The sequence below is a fragment of the Engystomops pustulosus genome, chromosome 3, assembly GCF_040894005.1.
Source record: "Engystomops pustulosus chromosome 3, aEngPut4.maternal, whole genome shotgun sequence".
Taxonomy (NCBI): Eukaryota; Metazoa; Chordata; class Amphibia; order Anura; family Leptodactylidae; genus Engystomops; species Engystomops pustulosus.
In genome coordinates, this window is record NC_092413.1 from 183,902,418 (window position 1) to 183,929,634 (window position 27,217).

General features: G+C 43.2%; 1 protein-coding gene across 3 annotated transcripts; it reads left to right on the forward strand.

Moving 5' to 3' along the window:
- The first annotated feature begins 544 nt into the window (after positions 1-544).
- On the forward strand, positions 545-27,217 carry HDLBP (high density lipoprotein binding protein). 3 transcript variants are annotated; one of them, XM_072143212.1, is made up of 29 exons: positions 545-658; positions 2,856-2,997; positions 11,100-11,166; positions 13,587-13,687; positions 13,769-13,923; positions 14,447-14,662; positions 16,263-16,469; positions 16,555-16,770; positions 16,916-17,122; positions 17,207-17,314; positions 17,402-17,506; positions 17,945-18,023; positions 19,362-19,501; positions 19,586-19,690; positions 19,785-19,898; positions 20,718-20,804; positions 20,888-21,019; positions 21,115-21,333; positions 21,472-21,693; positions 21,997-22,215; positions 22,307-22,451; positions 22,541-22,683; positions 22,774-22,878; positions 24,103-24,237; positions 24,377-24,520; positions 25,045-25,224; positions 25,625-25,741; positions 25,834-25,968; positions 26,064-27,217. In XM_072143212.1, the coding sequence occupies exons 4-29, from the start codon at positions 13,612-13,614 to the stop codon at positions 26,160-26,162; spliced, it is 3,810 nt and encodes a 1,269-aa protein (XP_071999313.1). In that variant the 5' UTR covers positions 545-658; positions 2,856-2,997; positions 11,100-11,166; positions 13,587-13,611; the 3' UTR covers positions 26,163-27,217. The 3 variants fall into 3 exon arrangements, with proteins under 3 accessions (XP_071999313.1, XP_071999312.1, XP_071999314.1); XM_072143211.1 differs by having other exon boundaries at positions 2,856-2,986; XM_072143213.1 differs by lacking the exon at positions 2,856-2,997 and having other exon boundaries at positions 549-658.

The following is a 27,217-nucleotide window of genomic DNA, read 5'->3' on the forward strand; positions in this document are numbered from 1 at the left end:
AATTACCTCTCATCAGCTGTTGTATATGCGTTTCAAACGCAATGAAAACGCGACCAAAACGCAACGTGTGAACGCGCCCTGAGGGCGCGTTCACACGTTGCGTTTTGACCTGCGTTTTCATTGCGTTTGAAACGCATATACAACAGCTGAGGAGAGGTGATTTGCCTAATTTCAACACTGTTAACGCATGCGTTAACAAAACGCATCGTAAACGCGATGTTAACGCACGCGTTAACAAAGCGTTAACGCATGCGTTTTGTTAACGCATGCGTTAACATTGCGTTTACAAACGTAAACGGTAATGTAATTAGGCAAATTACCTCACATCAGCTGTTGTATATGCGTTCCAAACGCAATGAAAACGCAACCAAAACGCAACGTGTGAACGCGCCCTGAGTGTTTTGTACTTGGAACATGCAAACAACATGGTGGTTGTTATTGATCTCAGGCGTTTCAATGGAAACACATATGTGATTGGGCTGAGCTCCGCCCACTTGCATTTGCATTGTGTTTCTATGTGAAAGCGTTCGCAGCCAGTTCAGGTGCAGGAATCCAAAAACCACTTCCTCCCCGTTGTGATGGGGATGCCAAAGCTTGTCTGGGCTTTCTGAGCCAGTGCAAGATCCCATCCATGTGTAGGTGTTTCCCATGGAGCAAGGTAAAGGGGTCTTTATAATATTTCTGTTGTTTGGCAAACTTCTGCTATAGGTATAAAATCTGAGGGCGCCTTGTGCTGTTTTCGTCACGTTTTTAAACGCATCCGAAACAAAAGTGGGAGGGGGGTCTGCCTGAAACGCATGTGTTTCATTGCAAATGTATATGTGTTTTGGCCAAATCCCCTCCCACTTTTGTGTCGGATGCGTTTAAAAACACGACGAAAACGCCACGTGGGAAGGCGCCCAGAGGGTGTGTTTTTGCATGTTTACCATGCGTTTCGCTTGTTTGAATCCATTATTCTTTCTTTCTTTGTGGAAGTTTAAGCAGCTCTGAAATGTTAACATGGCAGCTTACACTGGGTAAACACTTTCCGTTAACGCATGCGTTTTCAAACACATCAGAGCAGCTGAGAAGAGGAAATTTGCCTAATTACATTACTGTTAACATTGCATTTACAAGCCACATGCGTTAACGTGACATTAACATGTGTTAATGCACATTTGTTAGTCATGTGAACATATGTTAACATTGCATTAACTTATGCATTTTGTTGACCCCAATGTAATTAAGCAAATTTCCTGTTCTAAGCTGTTGTGACGCGTTTGCTATCTCAAACAAAACGCAATGGGGGACATTTACATAAAGTGTCGGTGTCTGCATTGGCTTTGTTACCGACCTGCTCTGGGAAAGAAGATACACATTTAATATTGTGTAGCTGTGCAGAGACATTTCTGGAGCCGAGACCATTTTCTGTCCCTGGGACCAAAATCTGTCCCGAGCACCAGAAATGTGTCCAACAGTCCCTGCCAGACCAGTTTTCTTTTGGTCTACTTTCCGCCAGTTTACAGCGCCCAAAAATGGCTGTGACACATATTAATTGTGTCTGAGTTTCCACTCCGCCAAAGCCACGCCCCTTTTCGGAAAAGACTCGGAGCAGGCGGAAAAAGGCATTTTTTCTGGCGCCGCCAGCTAATAAATAGGTCTGAGAGCAGAACATGTGGTGAGAGCGCCACAAAACTGGCAGAAACGCCATAGTAAATGTCCCCCAATGTGTGAATGCAGCCTGAGGGTGTAGTCACACGTCGCAACTAACGCATGCGTTTAAAAATTAAATGTTACCGCTTGAGTTTTGTAAACGCAAATTTGAACAGCTGTTTAATTAGGCAAATCTCTTTCCAGCAGGTGCAATGTGCTTTGCAACACATGCATAAGGCCGGCGGCACACGTTGCGTTTTTAACCCATTTTTAAGCAGTCCGTAAAAAAACACATGCGTTTTTGACCGGTTTTACCAATTATCTTGATTAAAACGAGTTAAAAAATGAATGCGTTTTTTAAGGGACTGCTTAAAAACGGACCAAAAACAGGTTCACAACGTCATGTGTGCCGCCGGCCTTAGGGCGCTGTCACACGTTGCGTTTGCAAACGCAGACGCAGACCAAACCGCGCCCACCGGGCGGTCCGCGGTCCAATCGCATTGGCGTTTCTCTTTGTTTCTATTGAAAACGCCGATGCGATTGGACCGCGGACCGCCCGGTGGGCGCGGTTTGGTCTGCGTCTGCGTTTGCAAACGCAACGTGTGACAGCGCCCTTAAACACAATGTGTGACCGCATCCTCAGAATTGCAAACCGTCACCTGGGTGCTGGTTACTGATCGTATGTGTGATGAGTCATCGCGGTGAGTGATGAGGTGTCCTACAGAGGTACCTCGGACCACCGTCCTCGTGATTGGTGGGGGGCCCCCCTCTAATCATCAGGTTAGACCATATCCATTGAATGGGGCCTACATAGTTTGGTAGGAAAACCCTTTTAAAGTTTGAATCTGCTCATCTTTGCACAACCCCTTTAAGGATGGTAACTATTGTTTTTTATTTGATAGTCCTTATGTATACTGATACATTCTAGTTACAGATGTGCACTGTGTCACTGTCACTGTGTTGTACGGACCTCGTATTCCAGTAACATAGTGCCAGGCATTGATTCCAAGTACCTTCCAGACTAGTCATGGAGAATGAAGGCAGCCTGTACAGTGAGGAGCATCCATGATAACTACACCCTGTACAGCGCTGCTTCTCTCCGCCCCACAATCACACTGTCAACATTCCATTGGTACAATAAAGTTTTGATCCCAAGAAGGGGGAAAAAAAGTCACATCCTGTCTCTGGGTGACGCATTTCCGCTTCCTCTCTCGCTCTCTCAGCAGTGCCATCCTCTGGCTGACGTGTCGCGGCTGATGACGTTCCTCTAATTGATAGGCTAAGCCTCATTGTATATAAGCGCTGGACGAAGCGGCCGACGTTTTCCCCGGCAGTCAGCGGATCGGGACACGGAGTGAGTGTGCGGTGGGTAGGGGGCCGGGGGAGGGTTCGGGAGTGCTCGGTACCGAAGACTGTTCTGTGTTATGGCTGTAGTGTTCTCTGGGTTTTACCGCACAGGGAGGGCGGACACTGCTGCTGCTGCCGCCTACGTGGAGTAACCGCTGGGACAGTGGAGCAGGACTTGTCATTGACTGCTACGTGTCTGCACCATCCCAGCGCCCTGCTGCGCTGTCCTTACACTGTCAGCTCTGCTACATCTACATAACCCGATCCCTTTTTCCCGGCCCCATTGATCCACCTCCTCCAGGCAGCAGCTGCTGCCCCCCTTCCCTGCGGTGCACTGACTCCATGGATCAGCCTGGTCCCCGCACGGGTCATGTTTACAAAGCAGAACAATCCATGTTTGTGAATACCAAATAAAAAAAATAAAATAAATCTAGAGGCTGTTTTTGCTCCGCTGGGCTGTGACCGTAGATGTGACTTGCAGTAAGGTCACTGATTCATCAGATAAGTCACTGTCATAGTTACCTGGTAATTACTGAACTAGTCTGATTAGTTTTCCTGTTGCGTCACTACTGACTGTATTAATCGCAGTGAATAGAACTCCAGAGCAGTGCATTGGGGTATATGATATAGGAATAGATGGGTGAACCAGCTACTCGCTCCTCCAACTCTTAACTTTCTGATCCTCACTATAATAATAAGCTTGTAACATTGTTTCGTTGCGTTATTGCCTTGGAAAGCAATTTTTTTTTTTTTGATACTTTTTTTTTATTTTTAGTCTACTCTCCATGTTCTCATTCCCTCCCATATGTTCCATATAAGACGGTGTATTGGGGCAGTGGGAAGCCAGGCATGTTTATTATGTAACGTGTGACTTGTACAGCTGCTTTTCCTAAGCAGCGAACCTGTGGGTCACCTGGGGAGGTGGGGGTTAAATCCTGTAACTAACAAGTAGCAGAGGTTTAACCTGGGCTTGAAATGGTGACGTTGGCATAGAATGAGGCCTGGGGTGGGAGGGGTATGTGAGGGGGAGGTGAAATCCTTCTAATCCATCTCCCAGTCAGCAGTCTGTGTTGCAATCTCTGCAAGTGAAAATCTGAGTGGACTCGCTCTGAGCACGAGTAACTTTAGTGACGCACAATGTTCTTGGGGATGAACAATAGTAGTTTATTTTTGATTTTTTTGGGGGCAGAGTCTCCAGAGCCCATATTGTGTGTATGTGACCGAAGTCTCTAGTGTCTGACCTATAACTTGATGTTCACGACTATAAAACTTAGCAGTGATTCTTTCTGTGAGGTTATCTTTAGCCAGGAGTTGTTCTGCATCTCCAGGCATGGACTTAAGAACTTAAGTTATAGGCTATGGTGTGTGTATAGGATTTTATAAACTTGTGGAGTAAAGTTTCATGTTTATTATGAATCCCAGGTAAAAATAAGAGATACAGGACGAGTTGAACTACCTTGTCACTTGTCTCCATCACTGATATTATATAGGGGTGGGTTTTCCCACTAAATAAGGGTTAATTCTGATGGAAAGGTGGACGTGCATATTTGCATGATGTGTGCTTATTTTTGAGAAGCCTTGACCATGATGCATAGAAATGTTCTCCGCTTCTTGATGCGTATTATCCCAATTTTTATTCCCCCCCCCCCCCTGTTCTACAGGGAGTTGGAGGGCCTTGTGTACCAGATATAATACTATACAAGTTTATTGATATTACTCTGACTTTACTTGGGTTATTCCTTTGGAGTTGTAACTCAACTGAGACTTAAGCAGATTCTCTTAGGCCCGATAGACCATTACTGTGGTTGGTCTGTGAATCACAGACGGTATGCTGGGTGGATTTTGCTGACCAACCACAGTGCAAAGGATGGGAATCTGTGCATCTTGGTGATATAAGGAATCCCTTACACAGCTTATGATGCATGGAATCCCGGGGCTCTGTAAATAACAGAATGTGCGCTTGCTGGATTTCAGAGACAGATGCACAGTGCAGAGGACGGGATTCCATGTAGCATAGCGATATACAATAAGAGGGATTCCTTATATCACTATGATGCATGGTTAACAAAGCAACCTCCGGCATATTCTTCTGTGTAACTTTAAAATAAGATACCACCTAAATTGGTTGGGTAACATCTGTTTTTAAAACTGGGTGTGCACTTACTGTTATGCTTTGTAAAGAACAGAAAAAATGTTCTCCTCCTTATCCGGGGTTAGAAGGTATTTTGTCCAGCCAAAACCCTAGTATCAAGCAGGCTTGACTGTTGATGTGCATATTATCTTACTGGTAAATCTGCATTCCACCCCTCCATTGTACATTATGTATGCTTGTGCCTAGATTAATAGCTGAGAGCTTCCCACGTCCACTATAGCATCCCCTGCAGTTAATGTCGGCCTAGATGTATTTGTGCAGTGCACTTGTGCTATTGGTTTTAGACCTGTCATCTGTCTATAGAAACTTTTATATTCGATTCTAACCATTAGACCTGGGGTCATGCTATCTACATTATGTACATGTGTAACCACTAGACCAGGGATTCCCTGATCACTATCTCCGTTATCTTTCTGCACTCAAAGACTTTGTGGTTTTGGTGGTGTTGCCAGTCGCTATCTCAGTCTATAGATACGTGTCGCTTGTACAGTTGGTTCTCTGCTCTGTAAACACGTTTTCCTCCGGAGTTCTTTGCAGACACATTCCATAATTCCAAGCATTCTGAGATCTGAAGGAATCTGCATGGCAAAGACGAGCACTTTGTGATAAAGCTTGCAGTTTATTATAGGATATATAACCGTACAGCTCTGCTCCTTCTGTGCTTGTTGGCTTTACACACCATTGCTTTTACCTTGTTAATCCTTATGCTGTACATTTCACATATGAATCAAGTTTTGTGAACCATATGGACGGTAGTTAGAACATTTGCCATAGTCTCTTATAAACTTTTAGCATGTATAAAGTTGAGTTTACTGAATGTGTCCATGTTATTTTTAGATAGACTTAGAAACTGGATAAACTTATCCAGTTAGAAGTTTGGTGTATGCTGAGCTGGCAGGGGAGCACTGGCCCTTTAAGTTGTCCCCTCCCCCATACCGGTAATACAGGCTGTGCTGAGGTGGCAGTACAGAGGGGCCTGTCCCTCTAGCCTTGCACTGCTCCATGCTCCCAGGCCGTATGTACCTCCTTCTCAGCACATACACACCTGCCAAGCCTATGGCCGGTGACAGTGATCCCCACTGATCCCTTGTGTGCAGTAAACAAAGGCTTCCTCTTCAGATGTATTACATGAATCGGCCTACAAATCAGTGTCGCTTATTATTGGAGGCTCATAACAAGGCTGGGAAAACTTCTTCTTTTTTTTTTTTTTTTCCTTCCCCCTTTCCTTTTGAGCCGTAATCAAGTCTGGAGGGGATAGTCCTGGGGTAACGAAGCTTCACTGTTATAAACGTCCTCCATAAAAGTAATTTTTCTGAGAAGGGGACGAGTTTCTGTGTATTCCTATTCGTATCGTGTTACAGTTTTAAGTGAACATGAAGTGAGCCCTTTGTCATGTGTTATTACAGCTCTTCCTTAAAGCTTGCACTAAATTGTTCCTAATTCTAACCTTTATTTGCAAAGTAATTATGGAACATCTGCTGGAGAAGACGCTAACACACGCAGATAGAGCGAGCTGGAGGCTTACAGAGCACGGTGCAAAGTCAGGCTGAACTTTGAACTGCAATAGGTTTTGTAAGTCTATGGTGGTGGTGGACTTTGAGTTCTTGAGGCTCAGTGGGGTTTTTATGTGTGTGTGTATATAAATGTATGTATAGATCTCTCTTAAGAGCGGGTCATAAAAAATTTTCTTGGAGAAAGCGAGTATGAAGTTCGACTTTTAGTTGCGGTTTAGCTCCTCTCGTCCAAACGCCGCGACACGCCTGAGTATTTTGTCTCGGCTGTATAGGAATGAATGAAGAACTGGAATACCATACACTAATTCTGGTCAGCAGAGGAGCCGCTTTTAATAGAAAGCAACCATGTTTATGAACCTCTGGACAACACTTAAGTTTTATTTTGTTACAGACCTGGAGCACAACAGGTTTCATTATGTTTTGACTGAAAACTAATCGGTTTCTATTTTTTCTGTGATGTTTCCTTGTTTGGCATCGAAAGCACGTGGAGGTGGTTGTATCGTTAGGCAGCAATTGGGCAGCAGTTTTTAGACTCTTAGGAGCAGTTTGATACATCTGGCAATTGAGGTGTTAAAATCAGCTGATTCTATACTGATGTGGTGTCTCTGTAGGGGACTGGTATTTATGCGGATGCCACACACCCCTTGTATTGCTTATCACTGGGTGTAGTCTTTAGGATCAGTCAGACTGAATTTTGGGGGGGGGGGGTTTAAAGACTTGTACATACAAATATTTTTGTTAGTTGTCTGGTGTGTTCTCTAGGGCCTGGGGACATGTGTTACCTGGTTGGGATGAAGCTTTTACCTAACCCTGTTCCAAAACAGCTCTCTGGTTTACTTGTACACAGATTATTTTAAAGATGGGATTTGTGCCCCAGATGTCTTTAAATAACATAGTATCACACTCCTTTGTTCAGTGCAGCAGCTCCTCTAGTGCTCACTCTCCTTCTCCTGGACTAGTTTGCACGTGACCGCTACAGCCAACCATCGGTGAAGCCCTACGTTCTGTACTAACTGGCATAGTGTCTCAGTGATGGGAACCATTGGCTGTGGTGGTAATAAAAAAAAAAATCTGGTTTATGTAAACTTTTAAAACTTCCCCAATGTCTGCTGTGTAGTTTGGGCCTAAGCAGAACAATTTTTTTGAGTTTCTTCGCTGCTTTATCCAACCTCCCTATAATGCCAACATGTTGTATAGGTCTAATAGTCATTATGTGGAGACTGTAACTAAAGTTCTGTTGAAGGGCATATGTGATATTTGACAAGGGTGCCTGAAGGTTTGGATACCAGCAGTGATGCTTTCTGTGCCTCTGTACTTCAGGATGATCATGGTCTTGGGTATTTAACTTGTTGGTAAAATCTCTGCTAATATGGCTAATCCTGGGAATGTAGTGTTCTCCATTTTTACAAACCAGACTGTAAACTTCAGGTGTTTTCCGTACATTTACTTTCGGGACTGGCACTTTCTATTATAGAAAAGCTGCCCATAGTCGTGTACTTGTGCACACGGGAAAATTACACGCCAAAGTAAACACAGCGCTTGCAGCCGTGACGTGGGAGATCAGCACTTCTTGACCACAGATTAATATGATTGCTGTAATACATGGTGGATAATATGATTATAAATTTGAGACTGTATAAGAATAACCATTAAGGAGGTAAAAGTTGTGTTAGTGACTGTAGTCACTGGATGATAAGTAGAGTAGTCTCGGCAGAATAGTCATAAAACACTTTTCCTTGCCTGAGGCAGGTTCTACAGCGTTTTGGCTTTTTGTTTCCCCTGTAGGCCTATAGTAGAGTAAAACGGGGTGTGTTTCACTTTTCTATGCAGAAATATCTAACTGACCCATGAGTAACCAATTCTCCGTCACATTGGCTGTATCATAGGAGTTTTTTGTTACATGTCTATTTTAAAGGACTAAACCTAAAACAACTTCTTCATTTTTCACCCCATTAACCAACATGTACTATTTTGATGGTTGGTTAACCAGCCATACACCTTTTTTTTTTATTTTTAGTTTGACACAACTGGATGACAACCTATAACCCAAGTATTTACAGATCCAACATCTTAGACTCTTAAATGACTTTATAAACCTACTGTTCTGCTGTTCAGGGCTCAAGGAAATGTGTTATGATGTATTGTCCGACATCGGTTTTCTGTAAGAAATAGATGAAGGAGCACTTCAAGGACTTGTATGTACTTAAATGACTATTCAGGGAAAAAATGCCCTTTGCACATGCTTCCTGTCATCCCCTTGTCATTGACATTTACCAGCATTCAATATTCGGTGCCTTGTTGCTTCATTCTTCCTGTGATCCAGGAGGAGATGGACAGTAGCTCTGCAGTGATGCTGCAGGGATCCGTCTCTCATCATATGTATGCAGCACTGATAGCTGAACGTTACCTTGGTTATCAGCGAACCTGTAATAGAGCGACTTGTGACGGTGCATCGTTACATGAGGGAGTTTTGCATGCAGAACCTCCTATTCTCCCCACAGGGCCTCCTCCTTACACATGGGACCAAAAACACATCTGTATGTGCAGCCACCAGTGATTTACTGCACTCCAAATAAGATGCCTCGCTTGTTTTCTAGAATTATTTAAAGGGCCGATGCCTCCTATTAACTATTTCATGCTGTGATAACCTTGTGTGCTGCGTTCCCTGCTGGGCGTTGAAGCGCTGGCAGGACACATCTTTTACATCTGCTTCCAGAAATGGCCATATACACATTCAACCGACTTAATGTGACATCGGGTGACTTGTGCTAGAATTGTTATGATCGACATGGAGAGCATATATTATACACTGCAGCGCTCCCCATAGTGTAAATTGTATGAATCGTCTCTGAGGTGGTCAGGATATTATAAAGTACATAGGCTAGTCATGGCATGGGCTTTGCAAGGGGATGCAGTATACCATATACATGCCTGAGCTGGTGCAGAACCTCTTCCTGTAGAGTAAGAGCTGCATCCCATCACCTTAATCGTTATATATGTATACACCAAAGTACCCAAAGTACTTTGCATTACAGAGCACATATGGAACAATAGGAATGAGGACTGTGCTCGCAAGAGCTTACACTTTGAGGATGAGGGGGTGACACGGGAGGTATAAGAGCTTGTGTAATGGTACAGCCATTCTTTATAAAGAGTAAAATAATTTAATAAATAAAAATTCTGCTGCTTGAACCAGCCACCACCTTATATACAAGGTCCATAGAACTGCCAGGAGCTTGGTATCTGGTGATTGCTGGAGGACAGATGGGAGGAGAACATGGGATGGGTTAGTATAGAGAGGGTTGACATTTCATGCAGTTAGTGAGTGTGATAGGCCTATCTAAAGAGATGGGTTTTAAAGAGGAACTGTCACCCTCAAAAACGTCACTAGGAGCTGCTTACTGAAGTACCATATTTTTCGGACTATAAGGCGCACAAAAAATCCTTTGATTTTCTCAGACATCAAAGGTGCGCCTTATAGTCCAGCTGCCTTGAACTGTGCACTGGTCTGCCACCTGCTGGTCATTCATCCTTATAATCCGGTGCGCCTTGTAATCCGGTGAGCCTTATATATGAATTTAGACATTTTAGCAGGCATTTATTGATGGTGCGCCTTATAGTCTGAAAAATACTATAAGCAGCTCCTAGTGCAAAAACAAATGCAGCAGTGTTGCACTGCTAGCATTATTGGAAACCTCCGATAGCGCTAACACTGGTGAGATGTACATTAGAAATGCTGCACCGCTCTCAAAGCGGTTCGGCGTATTAATGAGAGGGCAGGGTTGGGGGTAGTGACTGCCGAATGACGTGCGGCAGTAACCGCCGGCTTTCAGAGCAGTACGGTGTTTCTATTGTACAGCACAGCAGTGTTGGTTAGCGATATCGGAGGTTTCCGGTAACGCTAGCAGTGTAACACTGCTGCGTCTGTTTTGGCACTAGGAGTTGCTTACTTTAGTAAGCAGCTCCGTGTGCCTTTTTTAAGAGTATGTTTGGCGGTTGGGTATCCTGAACTGGACAACCCCTTTAAGTTATCACTGGACTTGCAGTTGATAAAGATTTTATGGTAATGATGGAAAAGGCTTGATGCAGGAAACCCTTGCAGCAATAATTCATTCACTCCTTGATGTCGTTCTTGTGTTTTCCTGCTGTTTAACAGGAAACTGTTGCTTCAGGAAAACGCAGCCGGCGTTCACAACCTCTGAAACCATGCGGATTCCCATATGACCGCACGTGACTAATGTCCTGTCTCTTATGACCGTTGGTTGTTGGTCCTGTCAGGCCTGTTTCAGCAATGAACCAATTTCGTTGTAGTTTGGAGCTATTGTAGACACGTCATGTAGAGTAGTTTTAGCATTTTATACTGGGCTAAGAAAAATCTTTTTTTTTTTTTTTTTTTTAATTCTCAGCATTTTGCCATTTGTATAATGATGTAATTCTAATTTTTTTTCTTGCAGAAGCTGGCAGGCTGATAAAAGCGTTCAGCTCACCGGACGGACTTTCTGGCTTTTGACCCTTTAGCTGGTAAGTTAAACTTTCTTTTTTTTTTAAATGCAGCAATACTTGCGGACACCTAATGCTGACTCGTGGACCTTATCTTTATGATACCAAAATTAGAACCATGGGGGAAATTTACAAGCCCTGAAATAATTGCTATTCCTAGTGTACCACCAGGATTTGTGATTATACACCAGCGCGTCGTGAATAAGTGTATGATAAAAGCCTCGCCCCTCTGACCTGCCTGATGCTTAAGGAGGCTCCATTTTTCTCATGTATCCAGCAGTTGGATGCATCGGCGTACACACCTGCTCCAGGTCTTGCCCACTATTCTGCCAGGTGCTCCCTATTTATGCCACCTCCAAGCCAAGTGGGTCTGAAGGGGGAGCACCCGGCAGCAGACCTGGTACAGTTTTGTCCACCAGTGCATTCGACTGCTTGATGCATCAGGAGACTAGAGCCTCCTCATGTAATAGGCAGGCCAGAGGGGCTAGGCTACCCTATTATTGATTTGTGATGCACTAGTGTGTGATGCCCAACCCCCCCCCCCCTCCCCCACCAAACATTTTAATTGGTTTCCCATACATGAATTGTGCTTGGCAATCTGTAGGCAGCATAGAGATGTATGGAGCAGAATGATCATGGGTGGCCGTCGGCTCCATTAATCTCGAGGAGAAATGAGGGGTCTGACTGAGGTGCCTGGTACCCCTCGTTCTCGTGATCTGTGGGGGTCTCAGTGATGATCCTCTGGATAGGGCCTAACTTGCTTTGTGGGAAATCCCCTTTAAAGTCTATAAACCGCTGAGGGATAAGGAATGAGGCTAAAGATTTGATTTCATTTCCAGAATATACATTACTACATAACTCATTAGGCAGTCATTGGATACAGACGAACCCCTACTTAAGGACACACGACGTACAGACGACCCCTAGTTAAAGACCAACCTCCCTGTTACCTCTGGTGACGCTCTCTGGATGTTGCTATAGTCCCAGATTGCAATAACCAGCTGTAAAGTGTCTGTAATTAAACTTTATTGATAATTCTTGGTCCCATTACAGCAAAAAAACTTTGAAACTCCCAATTGTCACCAGGGGGTGGGGGGCTGGATCTACAATTATACAGTTTCAATTTGCATACAAATTCAACTTAAGAACAAACACATGGAACCTATCTTTTATGTAACCCGGGTACTGCCTGTAGTTTTATCTCCTTACAGGGCTGGATTAAGTCATTAGAAATTTATTAGCTTCTCATTGTCTATCAGTGGTCAATTGGGCTGAATTGGGCACTGCTAAAGGGAGAAAGATGGGGACAAAAAACAGGACAATTATTATTATTATTTTTTTATTGGCAGTATATTACAATGTTTGGATGTGAAAGTATTAAAGAGAACACGTCAGGCAAAATAACCCCCCTAAACTAAATATATTTTCATAAACTGCCATTAGAAAGCATTGCCTCTATCCCTTCATTGTCCCTCTACATGCCTGTAAACCTAAGCAATGAGGTCCTAAAGCTGTATGCAAATGACCTGTGAAATGTCCAATGAAGCATTAGCATATTCAAGCTGTCCAGCTTATTCATGAGCGGGAGGCACAGCCACACCCCCAGTGCATGACTGACAGCCTGTATAATGCTGTGAGGCTGTATAACAGTGGTTCTCAGCCTGGGGGTCGAATGACCAAAACCGGGGGTCGCCTAAAGCCATCGGAGCCGCAATTTTATTGCGTTTTTACTGCGAATCTCATGGTTTGGGGTCACCGCAACATGAGGAACTGTAATGCGGGGTCACAGCAGTAGAAAGGATGAGAACCACTGCTGTATAATGATGTGCTTCCTGGTGCTGGCGCCCCCTGCAGCCTGTGTGTGTGTATAGGAGAGATACAACAGCTCCAGGCAGCAGCCATGTTATAGCAGAACATGTCAGGCACTTGTGTAGCTGATGTCTGTGTATTAGGAGGATGCAGCATGTCAGCAGATGCAGCACATACACTAGCAATGCTTTACTATACATTACACACAGACATGAGCAGGGGGAGGAGAGGGGAGGGGGAACAGGGGTGACATCACTGCCTCTGACCATGTGACCAGCCTCATTTACACAATAAAGAAATGATGATTTTACAATGATTAATGTATGAATTGACTAGATAAAGGCTGGGATGGGATCCTTGTGAGCTGCTCCAAAAGGTAGTAGTGACAGGACAAGTGACACAGACCTGATGACAGGTGTCCTTTAAGTTTAGACATGGGGTTTGTTTGTCAGGATGTTTAAAATATGGCGGCTGTCTGTTTGCTCTTGCGCTCAGATTACCAGAATGGGATAAGGTCACAGGAGGGGTATGACTGGAGTGACGGTGCATGCTCTCATGCTCTTTCCTCTTGATTTTGGCTAATCTGTTGCCTATTATTTATAAAGTTAATCATGGACTTTAAATCGTTGCAGTGGTTACACGGATTTGCGTGGGACAATGAGCTCGGTGGCGGTTCTTACCCAGGAAAGCTTTGATGAACATCGCAGTGGTCTGACCCAACCAGCGGTCAGAGGTTAGTGCCTTGTCTGACTGTAAGTCAACTGTTCTGCTGTTGTGAATTGGATGCTGAAATGATTGTGACTTACCCTCACAGTGGCAGCCCTGGAGTCGGAGGAGGAAAATGATCCCCCCACTTACAAGGATGCATTCCCACCCCTCCCCGAGAAGTCTGTTGCCGGCGAGACCACTTCTGAGCCTGCAGGTGCATGGAGCAAAATTCGGCCTATTAAGTCTTCCATTATCACTCAGGTTGGTTGTCTTCTCTAACTTCTGGAACAATATTTACATGTGCTAAGGCCTCATGCACACAACAACTTGTGGGTTGTCGCAAAACAGCAGCTAATTCTCAGCCCCCCATTAAATTCTCATGTGCACAGGTGCAGCGAGGGACGGTACTTGCACCTTAACTCCTCACACAATGTCCCAAGCGAGCAGCCGTGCAGCAAATGATAGAGCAGGTCCAATACCTGCCCTGCTTCGCAGCATGGCTGCCTGTGTGCACACGCCAATGTCCACCCAACCAGAATGCGGCCTGTATTGCGCACACACATGGTCGTGTGCATGACACTTGAGGCTCTATTATATGTATCTAGACATAAATGGTAGGATCCTTGAGATTGAAGTCTGTCTATGGGTGCACAATGGCATAATATACAACACCCAAATAATGTTGTTAGCCTTTCTTGCCTAATGGCATGAAACAATTTTATTTATTTATTTTTTTTTACCAAAAACTACTTGTTTGTACTCAAGTATTGATTTCTACATTTAGGTGTTCCATGTTCCTCTGGAAGAGCGTCGATACAAGGACATGGCTCAGTTTGGGGAGGGCGAGCAGGCCAAGATTTGCTTAGACATCATGCAGAAGACTGGGGCTCAGCTTGAACTCTCCCTAGCCAAAGATCAAGGCTTGTCTATCATGGTTTCTGGAAAGCTTGATTCTGTTATGAAAGCAAGAAAGGAGATAGTGACACGGCTGCAGACCCAGGTAAGATGGCAAGCATGTCATACAGGGTAATATTTAGTCCGTTGAGATGGTTGGATGTGCAGTCTCCAGGGGGTAAGCCGTAAGGGGAATAAGGAGTATTTCTGGACCTGATGCAACTTAAATCCTCTTAAGATCAATTTAACAACCCTACTGGGAGACTTTAATGTTGTGTGTATCAACAGATTTTTCTGCCAGTATGTAATGTCGGGAGACTCGATGTTTCCCACATGTTGTGTATCGAAGGATGGGAGTTCTTGTTATGAAGATACTAGTTTGTGAGATTGTATACAACTTGTATCTGTTGCTCCTTGGTTTGTTCCAGTGACAGGGGCTCAGGCGAGTGCAATCTGCAAAACTTGGTCTGTGTGTCGGGTTTTCTCAGGCTGCTGACTGCTCTGATGGACACCCCAGCATTTACCACAGAACTAATGTCCTATGCTCCAGTGGTTCTTGGTATTAGACTTTTTGTCATGCGTTGAGGCTGAATCTAGGATTCTGAAAGCGGTCTTCACTCTGAGACCTCAGGCTGTCACATATGCAGTTTCCCAGGCTGTATTCTCTCATGTGAAACCAGCCATAGGGTTGTAATCTAAACTATCTCTTAGGTTTGCACTTCATGGTTTAGAATCAATGTATCTAGTCATTGCACTTTTTTTTATGGTGTTAAGCCAAAAAAATAGGCAGATTTAGAATCTTTGCAATGCTCAAATAAAAAAAATGCTTCAAATAGAATTTATGAGGAACATTTTAGGCTGGAGACTGTGTGATCTTGATGATTAATGGTGTTTCCTATGGCTCACCAGCAAGAATCTCTGCAAGTCTCATACCTTTTCTAATGCAGCAAACCTTGATTGAAGGTAATAATTGATATACTGAGGGTTTTAATCTCCTAATGCGACACCTTGTGTTGCTGACTTTGATCTTGGCATGTAAGAATTGTAGAAATCTCAAGCACTGCTGTGACTTTGCAATCTCTCCCTGTGTGTCACTGGCCTTTTAAAGGAGTTTTTCCCACTAATGACATTCATCCTGTAGCTCCAGAAATGGGAAATAATGCCTGATCTCTACGGATCTGGTTAATAGTGTTGTATTGATTGTAGGTAAGCCATGTATAGAGGTGTTAAATTTAATGTAAACATTACAGAACATCTACATTTTTAAATGGAATGTGTCATGGCACATAAAGCATAGGCCTCATGTATGCTTTTGTAAAATAGCTGGGGAAAGCAGTAACACACCCAGCATTACAATGTCATCCATTGGCTTCAGATTGCTGGTGACCCTCAGCATATGCAGCTTTCACTACGTACATACGTTTCTTATCAGAATAAAATGTTTGCACATGGGAGTAAAGCCTGTCTATTGTCAGCCTTAAGGACTATGCAGAAGGCTAGGGTTAGTTTGGGATATGGTTGATATGACTTTTGCACATCTTGAGCAACGCTGAAATATGAGAATTGCCAAGACACTGTCATTCTTGACCTGACATTTACGTAGGTGAAAGCAACTATTGCTTGTTTTCATGTTTTGTAAATTTTTAGGGTTGAGGTTTCTTTATGACATGATAATTTTACAACTTTTTTTTTCCCCCTGTTCCTAGGCTTCTGCCTCCATTGCTATCCCCAAGGAACACCACCGTTTTGTGATTGGAAAAAGTGGAGAAAAGCTGCAGGACTTGGAATTGAAAACCGCTACCAAGATTCAAGTCCCCCGGCCCGATGATGCCAGTAACCAGATTAAGATCACTGGCACCAAAGAGGGCATTGAAAAAGCGCGGCATGAGATCCTGCTCATCTCAGCCGAGCAGGTAAGGGAAAGCTATGGTAACCACAGACTGCCGCAGGTCTTATATATATCCGTGTTCTATTTAACCTGATGTTACTGTGCTGCAGGATAAACGAGCAGTGGAACGTTTGGAAGTTGAAAAGGCCTACCACCCTTTCATTGCTGGACCCTACAACAAGACTGTAAACGACATCATGCACGAAACTGGAACAAGAATAAACATCCCCCCTCCAAGTGTCAACAAAACCGAAATTGTTTGCATGGGCGAGAAAGATCAGCTGGCCCAAGCAGTGGCAAGAATCCGGCAGATTTACGAAGAAAAGGTGAGGGTATAAGTTTTCGGCATATGGGTGACTGATGCCGCCATATGCCTATGCAATGGTCTAGCCAGTGAAATGCTCCTAATACAGAGTAACAAATCTTTAGGCATATTCAGTGGAGTGATTCACATGTAATTTCACTTTACAGAAGAAGAAAACCACCAGCATTGCAGTAGAGGTGAGAAAATCCCAACACAAGTATGTCATTGGCCCTAAAGGCAACAGCCTACAGGAGATCCTGGAGCGCACAGGAGTGTCTGTGGAGATACCACCCAGTGATAGCAGCTCAGAGACTGTCATCCTGCGTGGCGAACCTGAAAAACTCGGACAGGCGCTGACTGAAGTGTACGCCAAGGTAAGGGAAGCTGCTTACCTCGCCATGAACATAACGAAAAACTGAAAGTGAGACTAAGAAATAACATATTTTCTAATTTCTTAGGCTAACAGCTTCACTGTGGCCTCAGTCTCTGCTCCATCATGGCTGCATCGATTCATAATTGGGAAAAAAGGACAAAATTTGGCAAAGATCACACAGCAGATACCAAAGGTAAGATGCTTGATGTAGATTAGGCCTTAAACTATTTTGGATTGGAGGTACGTGGACAGGATGATCATGTCAAGGGTATCCTTACAGGTGCACATTGAGTTTACAGAAGGCGAAGACAAGATCTCTCTGGAGGGCCCTACAGAAGACGTGACTGTCGCCCAGCAGCAGATGGAAGCTCTTGTCACTGACCTGGTGAGTAATTTTTATTGGTTTGCATATTCTGAGCAGATTGTTTGTGATGCCATTTACAGGATTAACTTGAAGCCATTATTAAAATGCTTTTGTAAAAAGGCTGGTCCTAACAATTGGTTTTATTGCATGCAGTACATTGATGCTTACATGATCCTTTCCCAACTGCAAATTTGTTTCCTACAAATTTTGTTTGTTGCAGCACGTACACCCCAACCACCTACTAGCTGCTATGGATTGTTAGAACAATGTAACTGTGGCTTCTGGGTTGTCAACGTCGTTTGTAGCAACCAATCATAATTTACACAATGATTGGGGAAAATGGTTTGTGGATTTTGGAGTCCTTATAATCCTTATAGCACAGGACGTAAATTTGTCTCTTGGGTAACTGTTGAGGTACATATCCGTGTTTAATAATTCACATTGTCTTACCCCATTTAGATTTCCCGAATGGATTTTGCTGAAATAAATATTGACCACCGGTTCCACAGACACCTCATTGGAAAAAGTGGAACAAATAGTAAGTGGCTATAGAATCTGTTTGGCACAATTTTTTTTTACATAAAGTTGGTTTTCCTTTCTACTTTATAATGGATATGTGGCCACACACCTTAATGGGTTTAGCCAACATTTATTTAATCAGACTTGTATAAATTAAATGTATGAGGGTGTCTCAACTCTCCTCTTTGGGCAGAGTATTGGAAGTTTGACCTTCTTAATATCTCTTTTTCTACCATGAGTAGTTGTGCAGCTCCTGATCGACGGGAAACATGTAAGAGGATCTCTATTTCATGGGTCCAGGCACTGTGACTGTGGTAATCCGCTTATATTTGTTCTTTTTGGCCTACTTCCTTCTAAAATAACCTTTAAAATTTTGCTAATGAGCCAGAGGGGCGCTGGGGGATGTTACCACACACCCTCCATGCTGTAGCTTCACCGGCTGACCCTGTTGCCCCCTGGTCCCTCCCTCACACATTGGGAGAGTGAGACCGTTTAACAGCCTGTGATGCTAAAGCATGGAAGCCCTTCAGACTTATTAGCATAATTTAATAAGTTGATTTTAGAAGCAAAAAGGCCATGGATAACAAATATAAGATTACCGTAGTCATGGTGCCTGGATATGAGTAAGTGTCCCTTGTTTATCATGATGCATTTTGATAGTAGATTTTCTTTTAAACAAACCATCATTCTCCATACAACCTCAAGTTTCCCATATCTTGTAGTGCATGGATTGGAGTTTCTTAGAAGGTGCTCATCACACTCCAGGTCTCCTTGATCACCTGCAGAGGACAACTCTCATATGCATGGTGTCATATGCTGTATTTTACCATGAATCCCTTAGTGTCCCTTTCTGCACTATGTATATTCGGTTGCCTACTGCTCCTGCTTGTTCGTGGTCTGCCACTATCAATCTCGCTTACTAAACATGTGTAAGAGCAGGGACTTATTTTGTTTTTAAAGGTTGGACTGTTTGTCATACTACTATTCCCTATGTTATTTGGCTCCAAGTAACCTAAAATGGGAACTTGTTTTTCAAATTTTTTTTTTTTGGTAGTGTAGTGCTTCCTACATATCTTTATATACCATTGTAATACTGTGACCCCGAAATACAGTTCCTCATGTTGCGGTGACCCCAAACCATGTGATTCTCTGCAAAAATGCAATAAAATCGTGGCCTTTGATGGCTTTAGGTGACCCCTGTGTTTTGGTCGTTCGACCCCTGCTGGGGTCGCGACCCACAGGTTGAGAACCGCTGATTTAGGCTGTGGCTAATCCTTCACAATTGGTTAGCCAGTATTTTTGCATTCTGCTCTGCAACATTTGGGGCTTGGTTTCCTTACACTGTTGACTTGTTCAGTTAATAGGATAAAGGAGCAGTACAAAGTGTCAGTCCGCATTCCCCAGGACAGTGAGAAGAGCAGTCAGATCCGAATTGAAGGTGATCCCCAAGGTGTACAGCAAGCAAAGAAAGAGCTGCTGGAGCTGGCTTCTCGCATGGTAAATCAAGCAGAAATTCACATTTATTGTAGAGGAAAATCCCCTGGTTGTATAAGTGTATTTTAACAAAAAATTTTCCTTTAGGAAAATGAGCGCACAAAGGACTTGATTGTCGATCAGAAATTCCATCGCACAATAATAGGACAGAAGGGCGAAAGAATTCGGGAGATTCGTGAGAAATTCCCTGATGTAAAGCACTTTTATCTCTTTGATCCTTATATTTTGTATATAGCAGTAGTTTTATTTGTGCATGTTTTTTTAATATGTTCATTGTCCATTTTAGGTTATAATTAACTTCCCAGATCCTGCCACCAAGAGCGACATTGTGCAACTGCGCGGCCCTAAGAATGAGGTGGAAAAGTGCACCAAGTATCTGATGAAGATGGTGTCTGAGATGGTATGGACATACATTTACTTGGCCTAGCATAGGACTTGTACAAAGGCTGGACCTAGTCTATATTATTGAGGCTCTGTTGTCACATTGGGGTCCGCAGCTAGAGCTATGTATATTGTAGTCTCCATACAGTCCTTCTGTATTGTGCAGTCTACCAGTTTGTCCATCTTAAAGCAATTTGTCATTAATTTTTTTGGATATAATATTCCAAGGCTTTAACTCCTTAACGCTCTGTGCTGCTATTAACCCTCTCAACGGCCCCGGCAAAGTCGCCGGCGGCGTTAAAAAGACGGCGGCGCAGGGGCGCCGACATTTTTTTTTCGATCGCCGCACCCCCGAACGTAATCGGGGGGGCGGCGATCGGTTACCATGGTAGCCTCGGGTCTTCTTTTGACACGAGGCTACATGGCTTATGCAGGTTCGTTACAATGAGCCAGTACACATTCGTTTAATTTTTGAAAATGTATTGAAACACAATAAAACCTATATAAATTTGGTATCACCGTGATCGCACGGAACCAAAGAATAAAGTAGGCGTGTTATTTGGAGCGAAGAGTGAAAGTTGTAAAAACTGAGCCCACAAGAACGTGACGTGAACGTTTTTTTTTTCAATTTTTCCACATTTGGAAATTTTTTTCAGCTTCGCAGTACACGGCATGTTAAAATAAATAACATCACGGGAAAGTAAAATTTGTTACGCACAAAATAAGCCCTCACACAGGTCTGTACACGGAAAAATGAAAAAGTTATGGATTTAGAAGGGGTTAAAGGGACACTTCTGTATTTTAGAAACACTTTAACACTTTAATTTTTACTTTCTAGGTGGAAAACAGTTACTCCATTTCTGTACCAATCTTTAAGCAGTTCCACAAAAATATCATTGGCAAGGGTGGTGCCAATATTAAGAAGGTAAGTTCACTCCTACATTATTGGTGTTGTGTTCATTATTTTTATGATTTGGTTTTGTGATGAGTGCTTTCTTCTTTGTTCAGATCCGTGAAGAATGTAACACTAAAATTGACCTCCCAGCTGAGAACAGCAACTCTGAAATGATTGTCATCACCGGGAAGAAATCCAACTGTGAGGCTGCACGGGATAGGATTCTGGCTATTCAGAAAGAATTGGTGAGTGACTTGCACTGGTTACACTGTGTAATATTATTTTACTAGAATGGGAACCTGTATTGTTCTTATTTTTCATTCTGTCTCCTTGGTGCTAGGCTAACATAACTGAACTGGAGGTCAGTATTCCATCTAAACTGCACAACTCCCTTATCGGAGCCAAGGGACGCTTTATCCGATCTATTATGGAGGAGTGCGGAGGCGTGCACATCCACTTCCCAAGCGAGGGCTCTGGAAGCGATACCGTGACTATTCGTGGACCAGCTCAAGATGTCGAGAGGGCTAAAAAACAGCTGCTGCAACTGGCAGAGGAAAAGGTAAATCTACTCTTGGATGGAGTTCCTTGGAGAATACAAGGAAAATTTTAGGCTAGATTTTGACTAGGCAATGAGTTAGAGCTTTCATTCCAGAATTTTCGATCAATAGATTGTAATCATTTTAATGTTCCCTTCCAGCAAACCAAGAGTTTTACTGCAGAGCTCAGAGCTAAGCCGGAATATCATAAGTTCTTGATCGGTAAAGGAGGAGGAAACATCCGCAAGGTGCGTGACCAAACTGGAGCCCGTATCATCTTCCCCACTGCTGAGGATAAAGACCAGCAGCTCATCACCATCGTGGGTACAGAGGAGGCCGTGAAGGAGGCACAGAAGGAACTGGAATCCCTTATCAAAAGCTTGGTGAGAATATCTCGTATATTTCCCCACTTGCCCTGAATTTAATAATGGAGCAGCATGAATCTTGCTGCTCCATTCAATAGACAGTGAAAGGGAGTGACACTCCCAAACCAATGCATGGAGCAGCAGGGTCATTGCTTGATTTGCTGTTCCATCATTGGGTGAGTATGGACACTTGTACCTCACTTATCCTGTTGATGGGGGATAACAACTAAAGTTGGTGCACATTTTGTAATTTCTTCTGATTCCTAAACTACCAGCTATAAAATTTGTTATAAATACTATATTTTTTTTTCCCTTTCCTAGGATAACATAGTAGAAGACAACATGTCTGTGGACCCCAAGCACCACCGTCACTTTGTAATCAAACGAGGACAAGTACTTCGGGAGATAGCAGAGGAGTATGGTGGGGTAACGGTTAGCTTCCCTCGTTCAGGCGTGCAGAGCGATCGTGTCACTTTGAAGGGCGCAAAGGAGTGCGTTGAGGCTGCCAAAAAAAGGATCCAGGATATCATTGAGGAATTGGTAAGTGCTTTCTTGGTGACTCCTTCATTTGTGCAGCCTGGCCTTACATCATTATGGTGGGGATTCTGATGTGTTTAACTTGTGTTTTCAGGAGGCTCGAGTCACCATTGAGATCATGATTCCTCAACGTTTCCATCGCTCCATTATGGGCCTGAAAGGTTCTCGTATCCAGCAGCTGTCAAGAGAACATAATGTACAGATAAAGTTCCCTGACCGTGAGGATAACACTCAGGCAGGTAAGGAAACTCCTCTTTTTGTCCAGGTAGAGATGAAGAATGGGTTGAATAGGCACATGTAACAAAGCTTATCCTTTCTTCTCCATCAGCCTCTAATGTGGAGTCACCAGCTCAAGAGAATGGAGAAGGGGCTGAGAAAGTTGCTGCAGACCCCGGCTCCCCTAAGAAATGTGACCTCATTCTGATCTCTGGGCGCAAGGAGAAGTGTGACGCCGCTAGTGAAGCTCTTAAGGTTTGTCATATTGTATGGGTTGAAGGTATTGGCGTGTATTCTTTTTTTCTTTTAATGGTGTAAAACACAGCTATTGTCTGTTTTCTTTAGGCTCTTGTTCCCGTCAGCATCGAGGTGGAGGTGCCATATGATCTCCACCGTTACATCATTGGGCAGAAAGGGGCAGGCATCCGCAAGATGATGGATGAGTTTGATGTAAGTCGTTTTTTTTTTGTTTTTTTTTAAATATAGCATTTGAAAAGAAGTGGGTTGTTCACTAGTCACTTGTATTGTCCAGTACCAAACTTTAAGGAGACTTTGAATAAGTTTATGGTACAGTGTGTGCAGGAGGAGTGTCTCCAGCACACGAACATGTGCATATCACAGGTTGAAAATTCTCACATGTAATATACATCAATCACTTTTTGTTTGTTTTTTTTTTTGTTTGTTTGATATTTAATAAATCCCAATAAAAGTTTAATTTTATCTGACAAATGGGTATGTTTTACCTTTTATGGTAAATTTCTAATGTTGAGTTGAAACTAAAACTAGTCATTCAGTGGTTCGAATGGACTCTTTGTATCAATTTAGATCCTCTCACGCCCTGATGACAGTAGAAAAGACTGCCTCTGCCTCACACATTTTTAGGAATAGGACATTCTCTGATTTTGTGACTCATGCAGTCGGCTCATACGGGGTGGTGGAAACCATGACCGTCTGTTTGGGCCCATAGACATGCATAGGTGTGCGCTAGCATGCATACTAAACAGTTAGTACCCATCCCTAGGTCTACTCTGCATTATGCCTTCTGCTTATTTTTAGTAGCTTTTCCCTTCTGCAGCTTCTTTCTGAAGGGTATAGACTACACAGGGAAGGAGAAATCTGTTTCTTTAGGGTATATCTGGTGTAATGTGGGTCAGAGTCAGGGTTTGAGTTGCAGAGTTTGCGTGGCAGCTCGCATATTCGAAGCACTGCCTGCCTGAAATTATAGGGCACAACGCTACTATTGCCCGCAAACAATTTCACTTGTTGAAAATACACTCAGCTTCCCATTGGAAATGGAAGAGGTTTTTTTTTTTTGTTTGTTTTTTTTTTTTGCCAGGAGTCCTAATATTATTCATCTTTTTAATATTCCTTTATGAATGTAATTTCAGTTGTTTTCGCTTTTGTGAGTTGTTGATTATTTTTTTTCCTCTGTTCCTGTTGTGCCCTTGCATCTGCTCACTCCTTCCCCTCACCTCTGTAAAGTTGTGTGAATTAAAGTCCTGACTTTTTGCAGCTCAATTTAAAACCAGGTTTGATTTGAGTGAAGAGAATATTTTTTGTTTTCTTTAGATGCGTTACAAAGTATGTTGTCACTGCTTACTTTATTCCTCATTTATGGGAAGTTTGCTAAAGTTTGTGAGCATTTTATCTAATCCCACACGTTTTGTGTTTCAGGTTAATATCCAGGTCCCGGCCCCAGAGCTGCAGTGTGATCTAATAACCATCACTGGGCTTTCTGCCTACTTGGATCGCGCCAAAGCTGGTCTTCTGGAGAGGGTGAAGGAGCTGCAGGCTGAGCAGGAGGACAGGGTAAGTAAAATGAAGTATCCTGAGTGATGGTCTTTTAAATGGCGTGTATCATTTTCATTCACTGTAGAGTGGAAATGAAGGGGCTTACATTTAGGTTTTCTTTGTATTGCGATCTCTAAGCTTTTCTTCTATATTCTAGGCATTGAGGAGCTTTAAGCTTGCCGTCTCTGTAGATCCAAAGTATCACCCAAAAATTATTGGCCGCAAAGGTGCAGTCATCAGCCAGATCCGTTCTGAACATGACGTCAACATCCAGTTTCCAGACAAGAGTGACGAAAACCAGGTAAGTGGTAAGGATAGAATCAAAACAAGTTTTGGATGTAATGCAGATATTTAGTACAGACTGTCCCCTATTTAGGAACATTTGACTTGCAGACGACCCCTAGTTACAAACTCAACTGTACTTTAGCCTTGGGCTTCAATAAACAGCTATAACAGTTATTAAATATGTCTGCAATGAAGCTTTATTGTTCTGGTTCTTGTGTTTATCCAACTTTTTTTAAAATCCAATTGTCACAGACCATTTTTTACTGGGGCTTCAATCATAAAATATACAGTTCCAACTTACATACAAATTTAACTTAAGTACGAACCTATCTAGTACGTCACCCGGGGACTGCCTGTATATGCCAAAAGCATATCCTGCCGTTGAGGCTAAGGATTGTGCAAATACCTCTGCTTTTTGTTTTCTGTAATATAGGTGTTTTATGAATGTTATATTGTATCAGCACTTATTTAACTTTCAGGCATGGTAGCTCTGAGTTTCCCACCCCTAATTTTCACTTTTTTATTTAAATCCATTTTCAGGATCAGATCACCATCACTGGTTATGAGAAAAATACAGAGGCTGCCAAGGAGGCAATCCTGCAAATTGTTGGGGATCTGGAGCAGATGGTGTCAGAAGACCTTACCTTGGATCACCGCGTCCATGCACGGATTATTGGTGCCAGAGGCAAAGCCATACGCAAGATCATGGATGAATTCAAGGTAGATGATGTGGCTTAACTTTTATTTAGCAGACCTTGTTTTTTTTTCTGTAAAGATATATGGCAATACTTTAGTGACCTTGCATAGTTGGGTGCTTTTGGGGTGTTGCAGAGAAGGATCTGATTGTCACATGTTCTAAAGAAACAACAAAAAGTAATGAAGTCCACTACATACAAAGCCTTGTAACCTTTGCTATCCTTTGGGCATGTTCACACCATGGATTTGGTAGCAAGGAAATCCATTTTGAGCCTTCACTTATTAAAGGTGTTGTCCTGAATGATCATGTGAGGATCTGAAAGCTTGGACTTCCTTGTGCTTTTTTTTTTTACTCTTGTACAGTAGTAGGTTCTGTGATATCAGGTTTTCTGCTTGCTAATCTTATTTATCACCTATTATCCAGGTGGACATTCGCTTTCCTCAGAGCGGAGCTCCTGATCCCAACCTTGTGACTGTATCTGGAAAACCTGAGGATGTGGATGAAGCAATTGATCATCTGCTGAATCTGGAGGAGGAATATGTAGGTTCCTTTATTTTTTTAAGCCATACATGAAACTTCATTTATTGTCGTTGTTGGAGAGTTAAAAATTCTTCTTTTCTTCCTTTTTGTAGATGTCTGATGTGGTAGAGAATGAAGTGATGCAATCCTACATGAAGCCACCATCTCAGGAAGAGAACAAGCCCCAGCCATCCAAGGGCTTTGTTGTTCGTGATGCTCCATGGGCAGCAGGAAACAGCAGTGACAAGGTGAGCGTCTTGTAGAGATTCATCGTACAGCAATAGCTTTAAGGCAAAGGTGTAAAATCCATCACACTGGTTTTTTTTTTTCCCTTTTCCCCAAGGCTCCGGACATGACCAGCTCTGAGGACTTCCCAAGCTTTGGGGCTCCAGTGGCCCATAAGACTTCTCCATGGGGCCCAAAAAGACTTAATGCCTGCTGACATGTCTGCTTCCTGTTAACCCTCCTGTTGCTGTGTCTGAATCACTTGACCTATCATCTCCTTATCTCCCTCTCCACCCTTTTCCTCTGCCTACCAGGATCCTATATAACAGTCACCGCTGTAAGGGTTTACCTGGCACTTCTGGTTCCTCAAAAAAAGATTAAATTTGGGATTTAAGTTTCTGGATAGAAAGCGCCGATGATGGCACCTACGTACCATAGTGATGCTATGCGTTTCTATACACCATCGGCTATCGTGGTCCTTACTGAGTTGTATATACTGCCACCACAGCCTTTTGTTAGTCGCTAGATATCTGGAGTAATTGTAGTGTCTGCTGATTTGCTGAGACTACTACTCTGATTTCATAGGGTTATGTCTGTATCCATTGGATCAATTTGTCCTTCTGGGACTTCAGACCAAACCTGTTAGGTGTGCAGCTAGACTTGGTAATCTCCTAAAACGTTAAGCATAATGTTGTTTGAAACAGACTTGGATGACTGAGCCGGGCAGCACAGTCTGTGCTCTGTCATTCTGTCTAAAATCCCATTGGCATATTGTCCTGCTGCAGAGCAGAATGTATCATGAAGTGTCCTGTAACCCTTCCACTGCCAGAGCCATTCGTGAGGGAGGGATAGATATGCACAAATGGGGGGTAGTGTTGGAGGTGTATTGACTTCCCCATCCTCATCTGGTTTTATGACATTACAAGCTGATCATATTCCAAGCTGTGGAGAAGCCTAGAGGCACCAGGATGAAAACTCACCACCTGCTGCTGCAGAACATACCTGGTCATGAGCTGACTAATGCAAAGGATTAAAAAGCCCATCACATCTCAATAGTCCCGTCACAGCCCTTTCTCTTGTCCCCTTACCTCTGATGCCGGGGGGAAAGGGATCATATGTTTTTGTCCGTTTTGGGGTGGTAACATTAGTTCCAGGTTTTATTTTTTTCCAGACCTCTCCCCAGCCCCTTACTCCTTGGACATTTCTACTTACTGTGCCTCAGTATCAACTTCCTGTACACAAAGGTCAGGAAATAAACATCCTTTAAAAGCC